The 17,863-nt window shown below is 36.8% G+C and overlaps 1 protein-coding gene across 1 annotated transcript; it reads left to right on the top strand.

Moving 5' to 3' along the window:
* The first annotated feature begins 1,793 nt into the window (after positions 1 to 1,793).
* On the top strand, positions 1,794 to 16,019 carry LOC121259311 (homeobox protein LUMINIDEPENDENS). The gene is made up of 13 exons (XM_041160857.1): positions 1,794 to 2,262; positions 2,782 to 2,809; positions 3,664 to 3,794; positions 4,115 to 4,464; positions 4,556 to 4,649; positions 4,734 to 4,827; positions 5,300 to 5,429; positions 5,507 to 5,558; positions 5,687 to 5,727; positions 5,808 to 5,896; positions 6,963 to 7,394; positions 13,823 to 14,346; positions 14,928 to 16,019. The coding sequence occupies exons 1-13, from the start codon at positions 2,089 to 2,091 to the stop codon at positions 15,777 to 15,779; spliced, it is 2,991 nt and encodes a 996-aa protein (XP_041016791.1). The 5' UTR covers positions 1,794 to 2,088; the 3' UTR covers positions 15,780 to 16,019.
* The last annotated feature ends 1,844 nt before the right edge of the window (positions 16,020 to 17,863 follow it).

Consider the following 17,863-nt stretch of genomic DNA (forward strand, 5'->3'; position numbering starts at 1 on the left):
AGGCAAGGAGGAAGACAATGTCGAGGGCAAAAGATGGAATCTTGAAATACATGTTGAAGATGATGGAAGTTTGTAAAGCTCAAGACTTTGTAAAACGATTGTGTTTCATCCCATTTTGGGTTTGGGGGAGCTCACAGCTGGCCAACATCAACAAAAACAGAAATTTGTTATTTGGAAAGATTAATAAGCAATAACAAAAATGGCTTTGGGGAAAATCATGGAAATGAGTTTGAGAGAAATTTGTTAATCATGAAATCTAAGAGATGGGTTTGTTTTTCTTGGTGGAGAAATGTTTTAATGTCCTATTTCATTGGTTGTGCTCTGGTCTGCCAATTTTCTTTTTGTCGATTGTGCTCTGGTTTGGTCTGCTTCTCGCCTTTCGCATTTTGATTTTTGATTTTTGTTTTTTTATCTACTGTGCCACATCTCTCGATTATTAGGGGTGTAAAAAAAATTTGAAAAATCGGTTGAACCAAATCAGACGGGACTGAACCCATTGGTCCAACCCGGTTTGTAAGCAGTCTGATGTGGTATCGGTTCTTAAGAATCGAAATTGGTCATAAGCCGGTGTGATACCAGTTTTCATATTTTGAAAATCGGTTTAAATCGAACTGAACTGGTATATATATTTCTAATTTTTTGCTATTATATATAATTTTTTGTATTATATTATGTATATTATATGCTAAATTGCTAATTAATATAATATGAAATCTTAATCTTATTATTTAAGTTTATTATTCTTATAACATAAAAGTAATATAATATGTCACATAACATTAAATCAATCTTATAATTTTTAATATAACATTTTATATAACATATAAATTTAATCTTATAATATAAAATTAATATAACAAAAAATTTTAATATTAAACATAAATATTAATATTAAGTTATTAATATAAACTTACTTTTGATATATATAATATATTTATACTATAATATAAATAGATTAGCAGTTTAGTATATGTAAATATCATATTATTACTAACATAGATAATCTGTAAAACTAGAAAAACTGGACAAGATAGAAACCAGAAAAACTGGAAGTTCTAGTTTCGATAGTGAATTGATCCGGTATCGGTTCTTAAATTTTTAAAATCGGCATATATCGATTCAGTTCTAAAAGATTTATAAAACTAGACAGAACCCTACCAGTTACACCCCGTTTGCGTAGTAGCGCTTGTCTATAGCAGAATTGATCAAATAACCCATGACAAATAATATTAATAAAAAAATATATAAAATTGACCAATGTAATCTGTCTTAAAATAAAATTATTTCATGTATTTTTAAATAAACTTGAAATTCTTATAATTTTAAAAACGAGGCCAGGTTTGAATATAAGAAATGTCTCATTTCATTTCATCTCATCTTATTATTATAACTTTATCAATTTTTCAAACAAAATATAATAAATAATTCAATTTTTTCAAATTTTAAAACAGTAATAATATTAAAAAATAATATTCTAACAATATTTTATTCACTCTTAACTTTCATCTCAACTCACTATCCAAACAACACTTAAATTAGTCTTTATCCCAATTTTGTTAATAAATTGTTAAGACTATATTTGGATAGTTAAATATTTTATCTCATCTCATCTCATAGTTATAAATTTTTTAAATTCTCATATAAAATATAATAAATAATTTAACTTTTTTAAATTCTAAAAATATAATAATATTAAAATATTCTAATAATATTTTATTTAATTTTTAATTTTCATTTAAAATAATCTTATCTAATCTACTGTCAAAACCGCACCTACAAATTTCTAACCTTTTGATATTAATGACGTGCTTAGGGAAAAAAATGGCAGGCGAGAAATCGATGTGCTAGAATGAAAACCCGCCAACATTAGTTGCTCGTTGCGATTTTATCCACGTGCGAGTCTGAGTCTGGGATTTACTTTCCTGCTTTGCTCGCACCTTTTTCCCAACGCTTCTCATTTTCGTTCTGTGATTATCAAACCCTAACCCTAAATTTTGAATATTTTTCTATAGCCACAGTTTAATCCTTGGATTCAGGTCTTAATGCTTATTTCTACCCGTTTTGATACACGGAGCTTCGAGGTCGATAATGGAGGTCTTGAAGGACGAATTCTCGGAGCTAGAGATTGGGAGCTCCGTCGACTCGTTCCAGAGGTTTATGGACTTGCAGAGGGAGCTCTTCCACAGCCAGATCGACCAGCTCCAGAAAATCGTTGTCACGCAATGCAAACTCACCGGCGTTAATCCTCTCTCTCAAGAGATGGTGAGCTTTCGATGATTCAACTCGTGTCTTGTACTTTGGTTGCACGAAGAAATAAGGGATAATTAACCTTAATTGGAATTTCTCCTGTTTCTCAGCAACCAAATGTTGGGACAAAATAGAAGTATATATGCGTCTATATATAATTCGCAAAAGCTATTATTCAGTTAACAATTAGGTTACCGTTTTACATTTTATGTTGGTAGGTACATTAGCCCTTAATTTTGGACATTTGCTAAAGAACTTTCAACTTTTTTTTTTCCCTTTTTGCTGTGAAAGAGTTGAGGTTAGGTTACCAAATGTCTACTAGATGCTATTCTAAGTTTCATTGTCACATTGTACGTTGGGATTTCTTGTTTTGTACAATTCGTGTTGTAAGTAAATATGCTTGGTGGTACATATTCTAATATACCGTGACTGATTATTTGTTTCATATCGTTCTTACTGGTTTTCTTCAGGAACAAACTTGTAGTTGTATTTTTTTCCATTTGCTCATAAACGTTTTTTTTTTCCTTTTCACAGGCAGCTGGTGCTTTGTCAATAAAAATTGGTAAGTAATCATTGTGGGATTGATAATAGTGCACTAAAAATTTGAGCCTTTAATGTTTGAGCTACTGGTAATTTTCTCTAGAAATTTTGAGGCAGATATGCCGAGAATGTATCCTAATTCTTGTACTTATGATTGACATGATACCTTTCATTTTACAAGGGCTTCAATGAATGCTTGTTTATATTTGCACGATCTTTTACATATGCCTTATGCATGCATGCTGGTTGCAGTCTATTTATCCTTTGCTTCAATAAATGAGAGAATTATCCAGTTTGTACACCCAATTTTCTGTGAAAGAAATTATTTTTTTATAAGAAAATTAATTCACAAGAAAAGTGACATTGCAGGACTCGAACTGGTGCCCTCCCTTCTGCAAGGGAGGCGCCTATCCATTGGACTAGGCATGCCCTTTAAAATATTTAAAACACGACCAGCATCAAAATATTGAAACAGGAACTTTATTTATACCTTTTTAATTTTATTTTTTTGTTCTCCTATTAGATAAAAGACTTAAGACCAAAAGGCATCGTTTGTTGCTGATTGTGGGTTAATTTTGTCCCTAGATGCATTAAGATATCTGAAATGAATTTTATTGAATATTGATCTCTGCTGGGTGTTGAGCTTGCCTTATTTGATCAATGGGTTAAACAATTATTGGAGTGTTTCAAAATGTATTGTTGTTACAATGGGTTATCATTATTTTTGTTTATCATAGGAGGTAAATGCGCTATAAAAGTTAGGTTTGTGCTCATTGATTTTTCCTATTAATTGAATTTTCTTTTTGTGCTTATGAAGTATTGTTTTCCTGGCACACATATGGTCACTGTTTGACTAAAAAATTGTTGATTTTGCAGGAAAGAGGCCTAGGGATTTGCTAAACCCTAAGGCTGTAAAGTATATGCAATCGGTTTTCTCTATTAAAGATGCTATTAGTAAGAAGGAATCTCGTGAGATCAGTGCTCTTTTTGGAGTCACAGTCACACAGGTATTTTTAGTCCGAATTTTCTTGCTTTTGTCTTTCATTTAAATGCTTTTTGAACGGAATGTGTGGATATTGAACTTCCCGTATCCATCCTGAACTCTGCCTGATATTAATAGATGCCATAAAGGTTATTGATGGCTTCTTTTATTGACTAATTATTTCTTATTTTCATATTATCCTGATGTGATTTTTTCTTTCCTAATATAACCATCTTTCAAAGGAGCTGATCTAGCAACTTATTTATGAATGAAAATGTTTTTGTTTGAATTCCTCCACTTTTGAAAGTCAATTTCTTTACACCTGGGTGTTGTGTGGATTTATAGGTTCGTGATTTTTTTAATAGTCAACGGTCAAGGGTAAGGAAACTAGTCCGGTTGTCAAGGGAGAAGGCCATGAGATCCGGCGCATGTAAAGAACCGCATGATGATGTCCTAATAAGTTCTGATCCTACGATACCTATTGATTTGGTTCCCTTAGACTCTGTTGGTCCTGCTAGTGTCGAAGAAGCCCCATCTTGTTCAACACAGGATGATGCTCTACCTGGCTTAGATGACGAAGAAAAACATTTTGTTGAAAATATTTTCATTTTAATGCGGAAAGAAGAAACTTTTTCTGGGCAGGTGAAACTGATGGAGTGGATCTTGCAGATACAAAATTCTTCAGTATTATGTTGGTACTCGTCGAATCACTTTTTGAGGCTGTTGGTATATTTGTTATATTTTGTCTTGCTTGCTTGATCCAACCGTCCTCTACTATATTTACAGGTTTTTAAGTAAAGGCGGTGTTATGATTTTGGCTACTTGGTTGAGTCAAGCTGCTGTCGAAGAGCAAACAAGCGTTCTTCTTGTAATTCTTAAGGTATATACATATTTGTGCTGTTAATTAACTGTGTACTTGCTTTATATACATTTCTCAGGATTTCAATGGTTACTTGTTTTCTAGGTTCTTTGTCATATGCCTCTCCATAAAGCTCTTCCTGTACATATGTCAGCCATTCTGCAAAGTGTTAACAGACTGCGATTTTATAGGGCATCAGGTGTGTTCTTTTGCAGTGACTATTCTGCACCTGTACTCTCCTTCTCTGTTGCCAATTATTTTTCTACTGCTTACCTCATATTTTTCTACTGCTTAGCTGTACTCTGGTGGAATGGAGAATGCCTCGAGTATATGAATTGTGGAGTCTTCTTTTCCCTTTTATATGATAACTCAGGGTTTGTTAATGCCAGAACAAGGCGCTGACTTCATAATTCTTTCTAAATCATTTTTTACTATATATATATATATATACATCTGAAGTCTTGTATGCTTTTGGATGCTAGATGATTAGGAGGTAGTTTATTGAAAAATGTACAGGTGGAAATATCATCAAAGCATTGGTTTTTCCATTTTCTTCGTAGATGATTTTAACCTTTTGAAGCATTGAAGACTGTTTCTTAGGATGCTGCTGTTGTATTTCTTTTTGCACCCTGTGATACTTTTGAATCTCATTTATCTGATTTGAAGATCAGACATATCAAACAGGGCAAGAGTTTTGTTATCGAGATGGAGCAAATTATTAGCAAGAAGCCAAGCATTGAAGAAACCTAATGGCATGAAATCTTCCAGTGACATTCATAATGATATAATGCTGAAGCAGAGGCAAGTCATATCTTTACCTCTTATCCTTGGAAGATTTGTAAAATTAGTTTTTAATAATTGCACTCTACTTTTTGCAGTATTGAGGATATAGTGGGTGAAGAATCATGGCACTCTGGTATCGATATTCCTGTAAGCACTACTAAGGATTTACTACCTATTTTCTAAATAGCGGTTTTTGTTGTGCAATGTTTCAACTCTTATTTAAAAAAAAAATAATGTTTCAACTCTTATTTTCTTTCATTTTTTTGGCTGTACAGGAAGACATTCTTGCTCCTTATGGAAATTTAGAGAATTCAAGGTGGGTATATTTTTTTTTTTTTAGGTCAGTTGGCCTTTTTTTGGTAGTTGTGGAACTATTAAGCACATGTTTCTTTTCAGAAAATTGGAATCTCCACAAGCACTGAAACTTTTACCAGCATCTTCAGATGACTTAAATAGGAAGCAAATTCTCGGTGTCTCTTCATCCCGTATCCTTGGTGTTGCTAATTTGCTCTCTCTCTCTCTAAATTTTCATTTGTAAGAAAAGCAATGACTTTAACATATTTGGAGGGCTTACAAGAGAATACTCAAAAACAAAATCATTAGTATAGGAATGACATCTCTTATTAGTATTGACTTCTAACTTTATTGAAGTCTGGTTACTCGGGCTGTCTTACCTTTTATATCTTTGCATCCGCAACTATTTAGTCTCTGCTTTTTTCGGCTGAAAGTATTTTCTGGGAAAACATTTTCATCTCTTGGCCCTTTTGGAAAGGGCAGAAAAAAGAGGTTGATGGAAAATGGCTAGTGAGTGAATGGGAAAATCATGTGCATGTCCTGGAAAATGACTTCTTACCCCTCTTCAGGGCAGTCAGTCATTTTCCACCGCTTGCTTTATGCGTTTTTCTTCACCTAGGTAATAAATAGATTTTTTGGCTCAAATAAAAAACAAAGAATCTTCTGCTGAAAGAATTTTGTTATTGCAAATAATCTTAAAGATTATTAGATATGATGTTTTCTCCCCTTACATGCTCTCTCTCTCTCTCTCTCTCTCTCTCTTTCTCTCTCTCTCTCTCTCTCTCTATTTATTCCGTCACTTTGCATTTATAGCGAATCTAAAAGATTATAATTGCTAAATCATCATAAAAATCATTAGATTGATTTTCTATTTTTCCAGAGTAAATTAATATTATGATTAAAAATTATTAATATATGACAGTTATATAAACAGTCATGTCTTCAATGCAACCAAACACCAAAAATTATTTTATGTATCTTTTTCAGGGTGTCAACTAAACATCGGAAAATTAGTAGTTTTTCCCGAAAATATTTTCATCTGAACATACTTTCCTATTTTCCTCATTTTACGTTGAAACAAACGTAGCAGTGATAGTATCATTGGATCTTTTTCATGAAGTAGTGGTCATTACATAAAAAAATGCATATTCTACATACAATGAGATGTGTACAAGAAAGTCATCTTTCTAGAAATAAAAAGGATACAGGAAAATCATGTAGACTAACTAAGCCTGTTAGATCCTTAGCTGATAACAGAAACCAGAGAACGCAGAAAAGTTCAGATGGTGGAACAGCCGGTTCAAAAAATGGGAGGCAGAAGCCAACAGGCCACAAGAGCGGCACCTGTGAGTCGAGGCCGTCCAATGTCTGCTGATGACATTCAAAAGGCGAAAATGCGTGCTCTATTCATGCAAAGCAAGTATGGGAAAACTGGTTCTTCTCATGATAGTAAAGAAGTAAAAACTGAAGGTCTTAACAAACCTTCAAACACTCAGCCCAACACTTCAAATCCAGTATATAAAGTTGCTCTTCGGCCTAAAACTGAGGAAGAAAAGAAACCTGTCGTACACCTATTGAAAAATTCTAAGAGGTCGGAAACTCCTCTTAATACAATGCTGAAAATGAATTCAAAGGAGCCTTTATGGGAGAAGTGCGGGAGGGTTCAGATCCCCTGGCAGATGCCACCAGGTACATTTGCTTTTAGTGCTTCTTTATTGGTTTCTTTAACTGTTTGCCAATAATATTATTTGTTGAAAGAATAGCTGTCTTGACTGCAAATTTAACTGAGCAGTTGAAAAGTTCCCTGAATCTTATGTGACAGAGAGGAAAAACTTGAGTAGTCCCTCATTTTTCATTGGGGGAGATTCATATGGTCATTGTCAACTGCAGATATTTAGTCCATGTCCCCTCCCCTTTCTGCTTTCTCCTTCAACTATTTTCATTTCTACTTTTATGATTTGGATTGGAATTTGTGTATAGAACTTGAGAGTTGGACATTGTTTCAGTTGTATACCTTTCTTTTGTTCCCGTGTTCGTCTTAGGTAATTATTGAAATTGCTCACAAGAAAAGGTATTGTAGAAAGCAAATGATATTATTTAACTGTCTCTTGATATCAATGAAATTAGAGTATTAGGACCATTTGGGGGCTGGGCACGAGGTTGTTCACAAATTTGATGACACCCTGTACCCCTCTTAATCTTTTGGCAATGGTGATACTGTTGTTTATTCACTGTGGCTTTCACTTTGGGTAGCCTTTTCAGTGCTTGTGCTTGTGTACCATTATATAGGACTTTGCAAATTGCTTCCCAGGAATCATAATAACTGTGCATCTGATGATTTTGTTAGAATGGATGAGATATCATTAATCCTTTCAAGCTGATGTATCATCCAAGATTTTATAAATCATTGTAATTTTTTTGGATTATTAGACAAAAAATTTTCATTTGTATAGAAATTGAATATGGCCTTTAAACTTTGCCATAGATCTTCAGCATGAGTATCATTTGTACATTGCAATTGGAGTGGGAATTCTGCCCCTTCAGTACATTATTCACTGCTGCAACCCTTTTTATGGAGCAAACTCTATTGGGAGCATGCCTTTACTTCAATGAGTCATTACCAGGAGTTCGATAGGAGAAGATGCGTTGACTGGAGGCAGAAATTTGTAAAAGGGTCTTCGTATGCTGTTGAAAATAAAATCATTCTGTTCTGTTTGTCCTGGTATATAACTTCATTTAATTAACAGACATTACGAGCTTATTTTCACATCTTCAGGACCTCATTCCCACTACCTTATTCGTTTTCCCTTCTTATTATTGATCTGGTTATATCCACAGGGGTTTTTGGTTTAACTCGGAATCAAATAATTCAAAGCTATGGAATTTGAAAATTTTCAATTTTCCTTTTCTATGTGGTGTTTGAATGCCTCCCCAATCACTTTGCTGCCCAATAATGAGCGTGCCTCCTATTTTCGTGAATTTTGAACACATTATTGTATGTGAGAGGCTAAATGACATGGCTGCTGTATATAAAGTGGTGAAAAACTAGAAGCCTGCATGACTAGTAGGCATAAAGTAATGATTGGAGAGTTTGGTATGGATGTCTTTGGATTTCTAGTAGATTGTAAGATTGATTGCACTCAAAATAGAAATTGACTTGCCACTTTCTCCTGTGTGGTGAAATTACTATTGAATTTATATGGCTTGCTTGCAGCTCAGAATTGATTTGCTAGATTCTAAAGATGGTTTTGACACTAAACTCTTATCTGTCTGGCAATCTTCAGTTTGTCAAATATATTTGTTAGGCCATTGTATCACCATTGTATGCCAGGTATATTGTGGGAAGCAGTCATTTGATTCTAGTCGTGCAACTTCTATGGGGTGCAAGTGGTTAATTAACTGATTGCAGAAATAAGTCAACCACCTTTAATCTTCATTTGATTTTATTGTTTTTCTTCCAAACATTGTAGGAAATAAGGGTCTGATTACCTGATTACCAGTTTAGTATATAGCGAAGGGGTCGACCTTCCCTCAATGAAACCCAAAATTGTGTCATGGAATGTCCGCGGGCTCAACGAGGTTAATAAGCGTCTTCAAATAAGGAACTTGCTGCGGGAATGGAAGGCGGACATTGTTTGTTTACAGGAGACAAATGAAATTAATTGCTAGAAGAGTTGTACGAAGTTTGTGGAGTTGTATACTATTTGGCCTTAAATGGGGCGTCAGGAGGTGTGTTGGTGATGTGAGATAGAAGGGTGGTGGAGAAAAGAGAGGAGTTTATAGGGGCTTACTCGGTAGAATGCTCCTTTATGAGCATAACAGATAACTTTTTGTGGGCCTTTTCAGGTGTATATGGACTAAACTTAGACAATGACAGAAGACTATTGTGGGAAGAACTAGCTGGAATACATAGTTTGTGAGACCTCCCATGGTGCATTGGTGGAGATTTTAATAGGGGTGGGCAACAAAAGACTATTGTGGGAAGAACTAGTTGGAATACATAGTTTGTGGGACCTCCCATGGTGCATTGGTGGAGATTTTAATAGGGGTGGGTGGCGGCGCCCCTCACCTCACTGTCCCACCCCCTTTCACCCAGCCCCCGCCTTGCAAGGCAAGACACTGGTGGGGGTGGGGGACGGTATGGCCCCATCCCCCGCCCCGCACCCAAATTTTTTTTATATAAATATATATTTATATATAAATATTTATTATTTTTACTATATATAAATATATTAATATGTATTAAGTAGAATTTTTACTTAAAACTTTGTGTAAGTTGTTTTGTTGTGTAGTAGGGTGACCCTTTTATAAATTGCCTTGACAATACAAGTCTCACACTTAAGCAAAGTGATACTCTTGTGTTACACTACAACTTACACAAAATATGCACTAGCAAATTTAAAAACTACATTATAGTCATATTTACAAATTTAAATTTACAATGAGTCCAAAAATGTGTTTTTGATCACTTTTGGACCCAAAAATAATTTTTGGGCCTAGTAGACTGTAGTCCATTATTGAAGTGGGCGAGGGGTGAGGCGGATTGTGAGTCCGCCCTCGGGATGCGCGCCAAGGGGGGGGGGCAAGGAGGGGGCTACCCCGCACTGTATGGTGCGGGTAACACCCCTAGATTTTAATGTCATAAGATTTTCAAGTGAATGTCTTGGAAATATGAGAGAGTGGCCAACAATGATAAGAGTTCTTGGAGTGCATCTTTGATTTAAACCTAGTGGATCTGCCTCTAGCGGGGGGTTCTTTCACGTGATTGAATAATCTGACGGGGTCTCGATTGGATAGATTCCTGATATCGACAGAATGGGAGTCATTTTTCAGATGCTTGGCAAAAGAGAATGCCTCATCTTTGCTCGGATCATTGGCCTATCATGCTAGATTGTGGTGGCATCCAACGAAGGTGCAGGTATTTCGAATTTGAAAATATGTGGCTGAAATCTGAAGGTTTTGTGGATAGGGTTAGACAGTGGTGGGCATCATATAAGATCCAAGGGACCCCTAACTTCACCTTTGCAAGAAAACTGAAAGATCTAAAAAAAGATTTAAAGCTTTGGAACATGCAGTCTTTTGGTGACGTAGGGGAACACAAGAAAAGCAAGGGGTTGGAGATTCAGGAATTAGAAAGGTTACAAGAGGACTGGCCTCTTACACTGGAAGAAGTAGCTCAGAAGATAGGGTTGGTAGCAGAGCTTGAGAGGATTATCTTATTAGAAGAGACCTCTTGGCGTAAAAAATCAAGAGCATTGTGGTTAAAGGAAGGAGATTGTTGCACAAAGTTTTTCCACCGAATAGCCAACTCTCATAGAAGAAACAACATTGAGATGCGGAGAATTGATGGAGTGGATTGTGGGAAGAGCAGGTGATTCACAATCATGCAGTTGATTTCTATGAGCAGCTACTTTCCGAACAGATGGGATGGAGGCCTACGCTTGATGGGCTTGGTTTTGATTCCATTGGGCCACATGATGTTTGTCGGTTGGAGAGTCCTTTTGAGGAGGCGGAGGTTTACGGAGTGGTGAGGAAAATGGTTAAAGACAAGACACTGGGTCCCGATGGTTTCTCTATGGGTTTCTTTCAAATATGCTTGGACATGTTAAATAATGATCTAATGAAAGTGTTTCAAGAGTTCTTCTCAGCTGAAAATTTTGAAAAAAGCCTTAATGCCACTTTTATCGCTTTGATACCGAAGAAGGTTGGGGTTGCGGAGATTAAGGAGTTTCGGCCTATTAGCTTAGTAAGTGGGGTTTATAAGATAATCTCCAAGGTGCTTGCGAACCGTCTAGGTGAGGTATTGGGGAAGATAATTACAAAATCCCAAAATGCATTTGTAAAGGGTAGACAGATTCTAGGCACGGTTCCTATTGCCAATGAATGCCTTGACAGTAGACTGAAAGTTGGCACTGCAAGTATCATTTGCAAGCTAGACATGGAGAAGGCGTATGATCACGTTAACTAGGATTTCCTTCTTATCTTCTTGGGTGGTGTGGTTTAGGGAAGAGGTGGCGTGGATCCACTGGTGCATATCAACGGTGAAATTCTCGGTTTTGATAAACGGAAGCCCAATTGGCTTTTTTCATAACACGAGGTTTACGACAAGGAGATCTGTTGTCTCCATTACTTTTTGTTATTGTGATGGAGGCGCTAAGTAGAATGACATCAGCAATGGTTAACAATGGTTTCATGGCTGGCTTCTCAGTTGCTACCCCGGAGAGGGGAATTATTAATATTTCCCATTTTTTTTTGCAGATGACACACTTATATTTTGTGAGGCAGATCTAAACCAAGTTCGAGCACTAAAGGCTCTTCTTCTTTGCTTTGAAGCGGCGTCCGGGTTGAAGGTGAATTTTGTTAAATCAAAGATGGTGCCAATTAGAGAGGTTCAATACATAGTCGGCTAACACTCTGGGGTGTAAGATTGCCTCTCTCCTTATGACTTACCTTGGACTCCCATTAGGGGCTACCTCGAGAGTGTCTTCGTTATGGGACACAATGATTGAGAAGGTAGAGCGGAGACTGGCAGGATGGAAGATAATGTACCTGTCAAAAGGTGGTAGGATTACCTTGATTAAGAGTACATTATCTAATTTACCTACTTATTTCTTATCTCTTTTCCGTATTCTGGCAAGCGTGGCGGTTCGAATTGAGAAACTTCAACGTGACTTCTTGCGGAGTGGTGTGGGGGAGGAGTTCAAATTCCACTTCGTCAAGTGGGAGAAGGTGTGTCGCCCTATCTCCAATGGTGGATTGAGTATTAAAAATATGAAAATTTTTAATCGGGTGCTACTTGGCAAATGGTTATGGAGATACAATAAGGAATTGGAAGCCCTAAGGAAGCTGGTGGTGGAGAGCAAATGTGTAGGACTATGGGGAGGATGGTGCACTAAAGAAGTGAGGGGCTTATAAAATGGGGTTGTGGAAGCATATAAGAAGAGGATGGGAGGTATTCACTAGTCAAACTAGATTTCTTGTGGGTATGGGTTCCATGGTTCAATTCTAGAGTGATATCTGGTGTGGTAGCAGTGCTCTACATGATGTATTTCATTCACTTTTCCCGTTTGCAAGTGCCAAAGATGCTTCAGTGGCTGAAGTCATGGTGATAGCGAGCGGGTGGGGGGAGTCCAATGGAATATCAATTTTAGTCGAGCGGCACAAGATTGAGAAATGAGTAGTTTTAAAGAATTTTTCAGCCTCTTATACTCTATAAAATCAAGCAACCAACATGAAGATATGTTGTAGTGGACACAAGCAGGTAAAGGCTCTTTCTTGGTTCACTCTTTCTACAAGTCCCTCACACGAGCCCAATATTCAGTTTCCATGGAGAAGGCTATGGAGACATAAGGGACCGCCCAAAGCAGCCTTCTTCGTGTGGACAACTTCATTGGGTAAGATCCGTACAACCGACAATTTGAGGAAACAGAGGGTGATCATCGCAGATTGGTGTTGTATGTTGTGTAAGAAAGGGGGCGAGTCGGTAGACCATCTTCTTTTACATTATGAGACAGCTAGGGTGTTATGGAATGAAGTGTTTAGTAGAGTAGACTTGGCTTGGGTTATGCCCGAGACAGTGGTGGCAGTTCTGGCTAGCTGGACAAATCTAAGAGACATTCAACAAATTAAAACTGTGTGGAAGATGGTCCCCATATGCGTCATGTGGTGTTTGTGGCAAGAGCGTAATGAATGGACTTTTGAAGACAAGGAGAGATCGCTAGAGGAACTAAAAGCTTTTTTTATTAGAACTCTTATGTATTTGGGCCACTGCTGTTAATTTTGATGGCATGGATCTACATGATTTTCTTGTCTCTATTGCGCCTACTTAGATAGGGCATACTTTCTGTATTTGTACTGGGCTATGCCTATTTGTTGATTAATAATACTTATTTTCTTCTAAAAAGAAAGCATATAGTGAAGTCCAAGATGCTCCACATGTATGCTGTGCAGTAATAACGAACCGCAACACTTGCAATACTTGAAATTAGCTTGGTTTTTCTCGTCCTTTCCTGGATTCCTTTGAAAGTTCTCAAGTTTTTGTTAGTGGAGGACTCTTTTGTGTGTTTCAATAAACTTTCTGCCGACTGCAGCCATTTATGCCCTCTTCCTTTCTGCAGAAATGATACACGATGATGTTTGGAGAGTCGGTGCCGGTGAGAATAGCAAAGAGGTAGAAGTCCAGAAAAACAGAAACCGCCGTGAGAAGGAAACTATTTACCAGACAGTCCTGGAGATCCCATCCAATCCCAAGGAACCATGGGACATTGAAATTGACTATGATGACACACTGACCCCAGAAATCCCAACCGAACAGCTGCCCGATGCTGACGGTTCAGAACCACAGGTTGCTTCTAATCAAGATGTAAACAATGCTGTTTCTTTGGAACCCACCTCGTCTCAAGTTGGTAATGCAAGTACAGCCGAACCAGATCTTGAGTTGCTTGCAGTTCTGCTGAAAAACCCTGAATTGGTATATGCGTTGACTTCTGGACAAGCTGGAAATTTATCAGATGAACAAACTGTGAAACTGCTCGATATGATCAAGGCTGGCGGGGCTGGTTTTAATATGTTAGGTGGAAAAGCGGAGGAGCAGGTCCAAGTTTCACTTCCATCCCCGACTCCCTCCAGCAATCCTGGAACGGTGTGTTACTTTGGGCCCATGCCTGCTACTTTTGCCTGATATATCTCACGTATTTACTCCAAAGTTGCGAGGGTGGCTCCATCTGCCCTCCTCCACTTTGCCATTCATTACCAAGGATAGTAAATAGTGCTACCTCTTTCTTGAAAGCCATTAATTTCAAAATTAAAAAAAAAAATGAAAACCCATGCATTTGGTGATCATCCCCACAGCAGAAGGTTATTTCACGGTCTCTCTCGCTGGTGGGAGTTCATACACGTCCATATATATATATATAATTTTTTAACAACCAAAAATGTTATTGCCGCTCGGACGTGTGGCAACTTTAGAATGTGAATCTGACGTCAGATTTCTCCTTCCATGGAAGATTCTTGCGTCCCATGCATAGCTTTGAAACCAGTGCCTGACTAACAATTTGTAGAACTCTTGTTGCCGTCTTTGGTAAAATACTATTTAGTAAATAATATTCTTTTTTGGTATAAAAAATAAAACTGTTATTATTAAAGAACTACTCTTGTTTTTGTGTTTTTTCTTTCTTTCTTTGACCTCTTTTCTAATCTGCCTTTCCCTGATAAATTTTACAGAGTGGATGGGGGGCAGAAGTTACGAAGAATCCGTTCTCGCAACAAACGTCAATGGCTAACAGAGCTGCCTACACTTCGCAAGGATTAGCTACCACCGGCTTGGTGTTCTCTCAAGCTACAACATCTAACCTTGTTCAACCACAGCAGCAGCCAGCAATAATGGCTACTTATTCATTGCCTCAAACGACTAAAAGCATACCCGAAAACCAGCTGCCTTCTATTGTTCACCACAATCTACTTACCAATTCTCCAATCTTGCAAACACCGGCCTCAGAAGTAGTCGTAACCACAAAGAATTTGTCTGCCATGGGCGCTTCCTTGCATAACTTGTCAACTGCTGCTGTCACACCAAATGCACCCGCTTCCTTCCCATCACTTCCTTTAATGCGAATTCCGGCGCGGCCCCAAACAGTATCTCAATCACTGCATCCATCACCCCTTTTGTCTGAGCCTCGGATACCTGCAGCTGAATACTCTAGACCGCCAATCGGAAAACTAGACCCCGTTTCTGACTCCGTTTGGAGAGCAAGTCAGGGTCTGCCTCCAAATTATCATTCCCAAGCTAATCAAAATAACTATAATGCAATGGTTGGAGGATCTAGGCAGCCTCCGTTGCAGCCGGGTCCTTCTTGGGAGAGAAATGAATATGTTGTTGGAGAAGAATTTGAATCATGGAGCCCAGAGAATAGCCCTACTCGAACCACAGACTACATGTTGGGACGGAATTTTCCTGAACTGAGAACGAACCCGGGGTGGAATTATAGGCCTGACCGGTCTAGACAACGGAATTTTTCTGGTTACCGGGACCATAATAGGTATGGAGACAGAAAGTGGCGTGACCGGAGGCACTGAATTTGTACTTAAATTTGGCTTGATCTTGCACTGCCCGACTGGCAATTTTCCTGATATAGAGGGATTTGTGAATAACGGAGTTTTTCGCATGGGAGTTGGGAGGTTTCAGGCTTACAATGGGTTTCGGTACGAGGACAATATTAGAATTCAGTTGACTTTATTGACGCCATTGCAGCAATCTCAGAGATGTTCATAACTTTTCATTATTAATCGGATTAAAATGGTCTAAAAGCTTGCCAATTTTGTTTTTCTTCTGGACCGTCCTTCCTCACAAAAAGCAACTTAAAAGCCTGGCTGACCCATAAAATGGAAATATGGGCTTCATCGACGAGTTGTCTCATATAAACAACCATACAGTTTCCCCAATGGCTACTTACCTCAAGGAAAATAGGATCGCATTATTTGTGTATTTATTTAGAGAACTATTACATATACAAAAGAATTATATAAAAATAATTTTATAAGTGGTTTTATATAATTTGATAGATTTATTTTACAAGAAAAATAACTTTATAATGTATCATATTACATCAAATGACGTCATTTTGTAGGTTTATTTTTGTGTAATTTATTTATAATTAAAAGAATTTCCTATTTATTTAACTTCCAAGTTTAATGGGCTCCGTTGGCCGAATTATATTACCCAGTTTTTGTGATTTGAAGAGCTTCATCGACGAGTTGGCTTATCTAGAATTATTCCAAGAATAGTGCTAGAGAGTATCTACTGTAGTGGTGCACACAATGCACACACTACGTGGATGCCTCTCATCCACCTTTTTTTTTTCCTTCAAATGTAGACGGCTTCTCTCTCTCTCTCATCTCTCTCTCTCATCAGCGTCTCTCTCTCATCAACTCTCTCTCTCATCAGCGTCTCTATCATCCTTCATCGTCTCTCTCTCATCTCAGTTCTCTCTCTCATCGACTCTCTCTCTCATCCCTCATTGTCTCTCTCTCATCTCAGTTCTCTCTCTCACCGACTCTCTCTCTCTCTCTCCTTGACTCTCTCTCTCATCTCGGCCTCTCTCTCATCGTCTCTCCCTCGTCGTCCTCTCTCTCATCTCTCTCTTTCTCTCTCTCTCTCATTTCCGCTTTCTCTTATCCATCTCTAATTTTAAATTTAAAAAATATGTGGTGTAGATTTTATCATATAATGTGTGTAAAAATGGCTGCTATAAATAATGGCTTCTAATATTTTGATTTTCTTATTCCAACTGGTATTAAAAAAAAAAAAAAGAAAAAAAGAAGAAAGAAACGTGAGAGCGAATTCCATTAGGACTCCCTAGCTAGGCTCTACTTGATTTGAAACACTTATTTTCCTTCTGATTTATTTTTTGTAATATTTATTCTGCTAAGGTTGCTAAGGTGATTTAGTTAATGAAGATATTCTCATTACGCAAAGAGAAAAAGAAAGTGTAATGCTTTTTTACCCCGTACCATAATTGGAAACAGCGGTATTGTAATATGAGATTATCGACTTACTTCGTTCATTTTAAATTAATATAAAGTGCTTCAGCGTTTTTTTTAATTTTTTTAATATATATATATATATATTTGGATAAAATTACTAATTACATTTATCAGTAAGAATGATAATATGTGATATGACTCGTGAATCCAATACGAACACAACATGACATGACAAAAAATTAACAAGTTTGAGTTTGATATAAATGGGATTCGGATCAAAACTGGTTGACCTGTTGAGACACGAGTAAAAAATTGGCCAATAACGGATTAATCTACTTAATCCGAAATCAATCCATAATAACTTGTTTAAATTTTATTTCAAAATTATAATTTTATTATTGTTGAATTGTAATATTAATATTTCTTAATATGATTATATTTTTATTGTTAAGATTTTAATTTTGGACCAATGCTCATATTTGTTATTGTATGGTTTGTAATATTAATTTTATTATAGGTTAACATTTGAAAAATATTTATATATTTTTTTAGTATGTAATCTCATTGTCTACATATATATATATTATGTCTACTAATAAATATAGATTTTAACTTTTTATATAAAATTATGTTAATCAGGTCATATGAATTATGCATTTCAATTCAACTCATTTACA

Source organism: Juglans microcarpa x Juglans regia, chromosome 4D, assembly GCF_004785595.1.
Source record: "Juglans microcarpa x Juglans regia isolate MS1-56 chromosome 4D, Jm3101_v1.0, whole genome shotgun sequence".
NCBI classification, from domain to species: domain Eukaryota; kingdom Viridiplantae; phylum Streptophyta; class Magnoliopsida; order Fagales; family Juglandaceae; genus Juglans; species Juglans microcarpa x Juglans regia.

Excerpts from the sequence above, each read along its gene's own strand:
- LOC121259311 (XM_041160857.1), top strand. The coding sequence starts at position 2,089 with ATGGAGGTCTTGAAGGACGAATTCTCGGAGCTAGAGATTGGGAGCTCC. Across the intron at positions 5,430-5,506 it reads GATATAATGCTGAAGCAGAG|TATTGAGGATATAGTGGGTG; the intron begins GCAAGTCATATC and ends TACTTTTTGCAG. Across the intron at positions 5,559-5,686 it reads ACTCTGGTATCGATATTCCT|GAAGACATTCTTGCTCCTTA; the intron begins GTAAGCACTACT and ends TTGGCTGTACAG.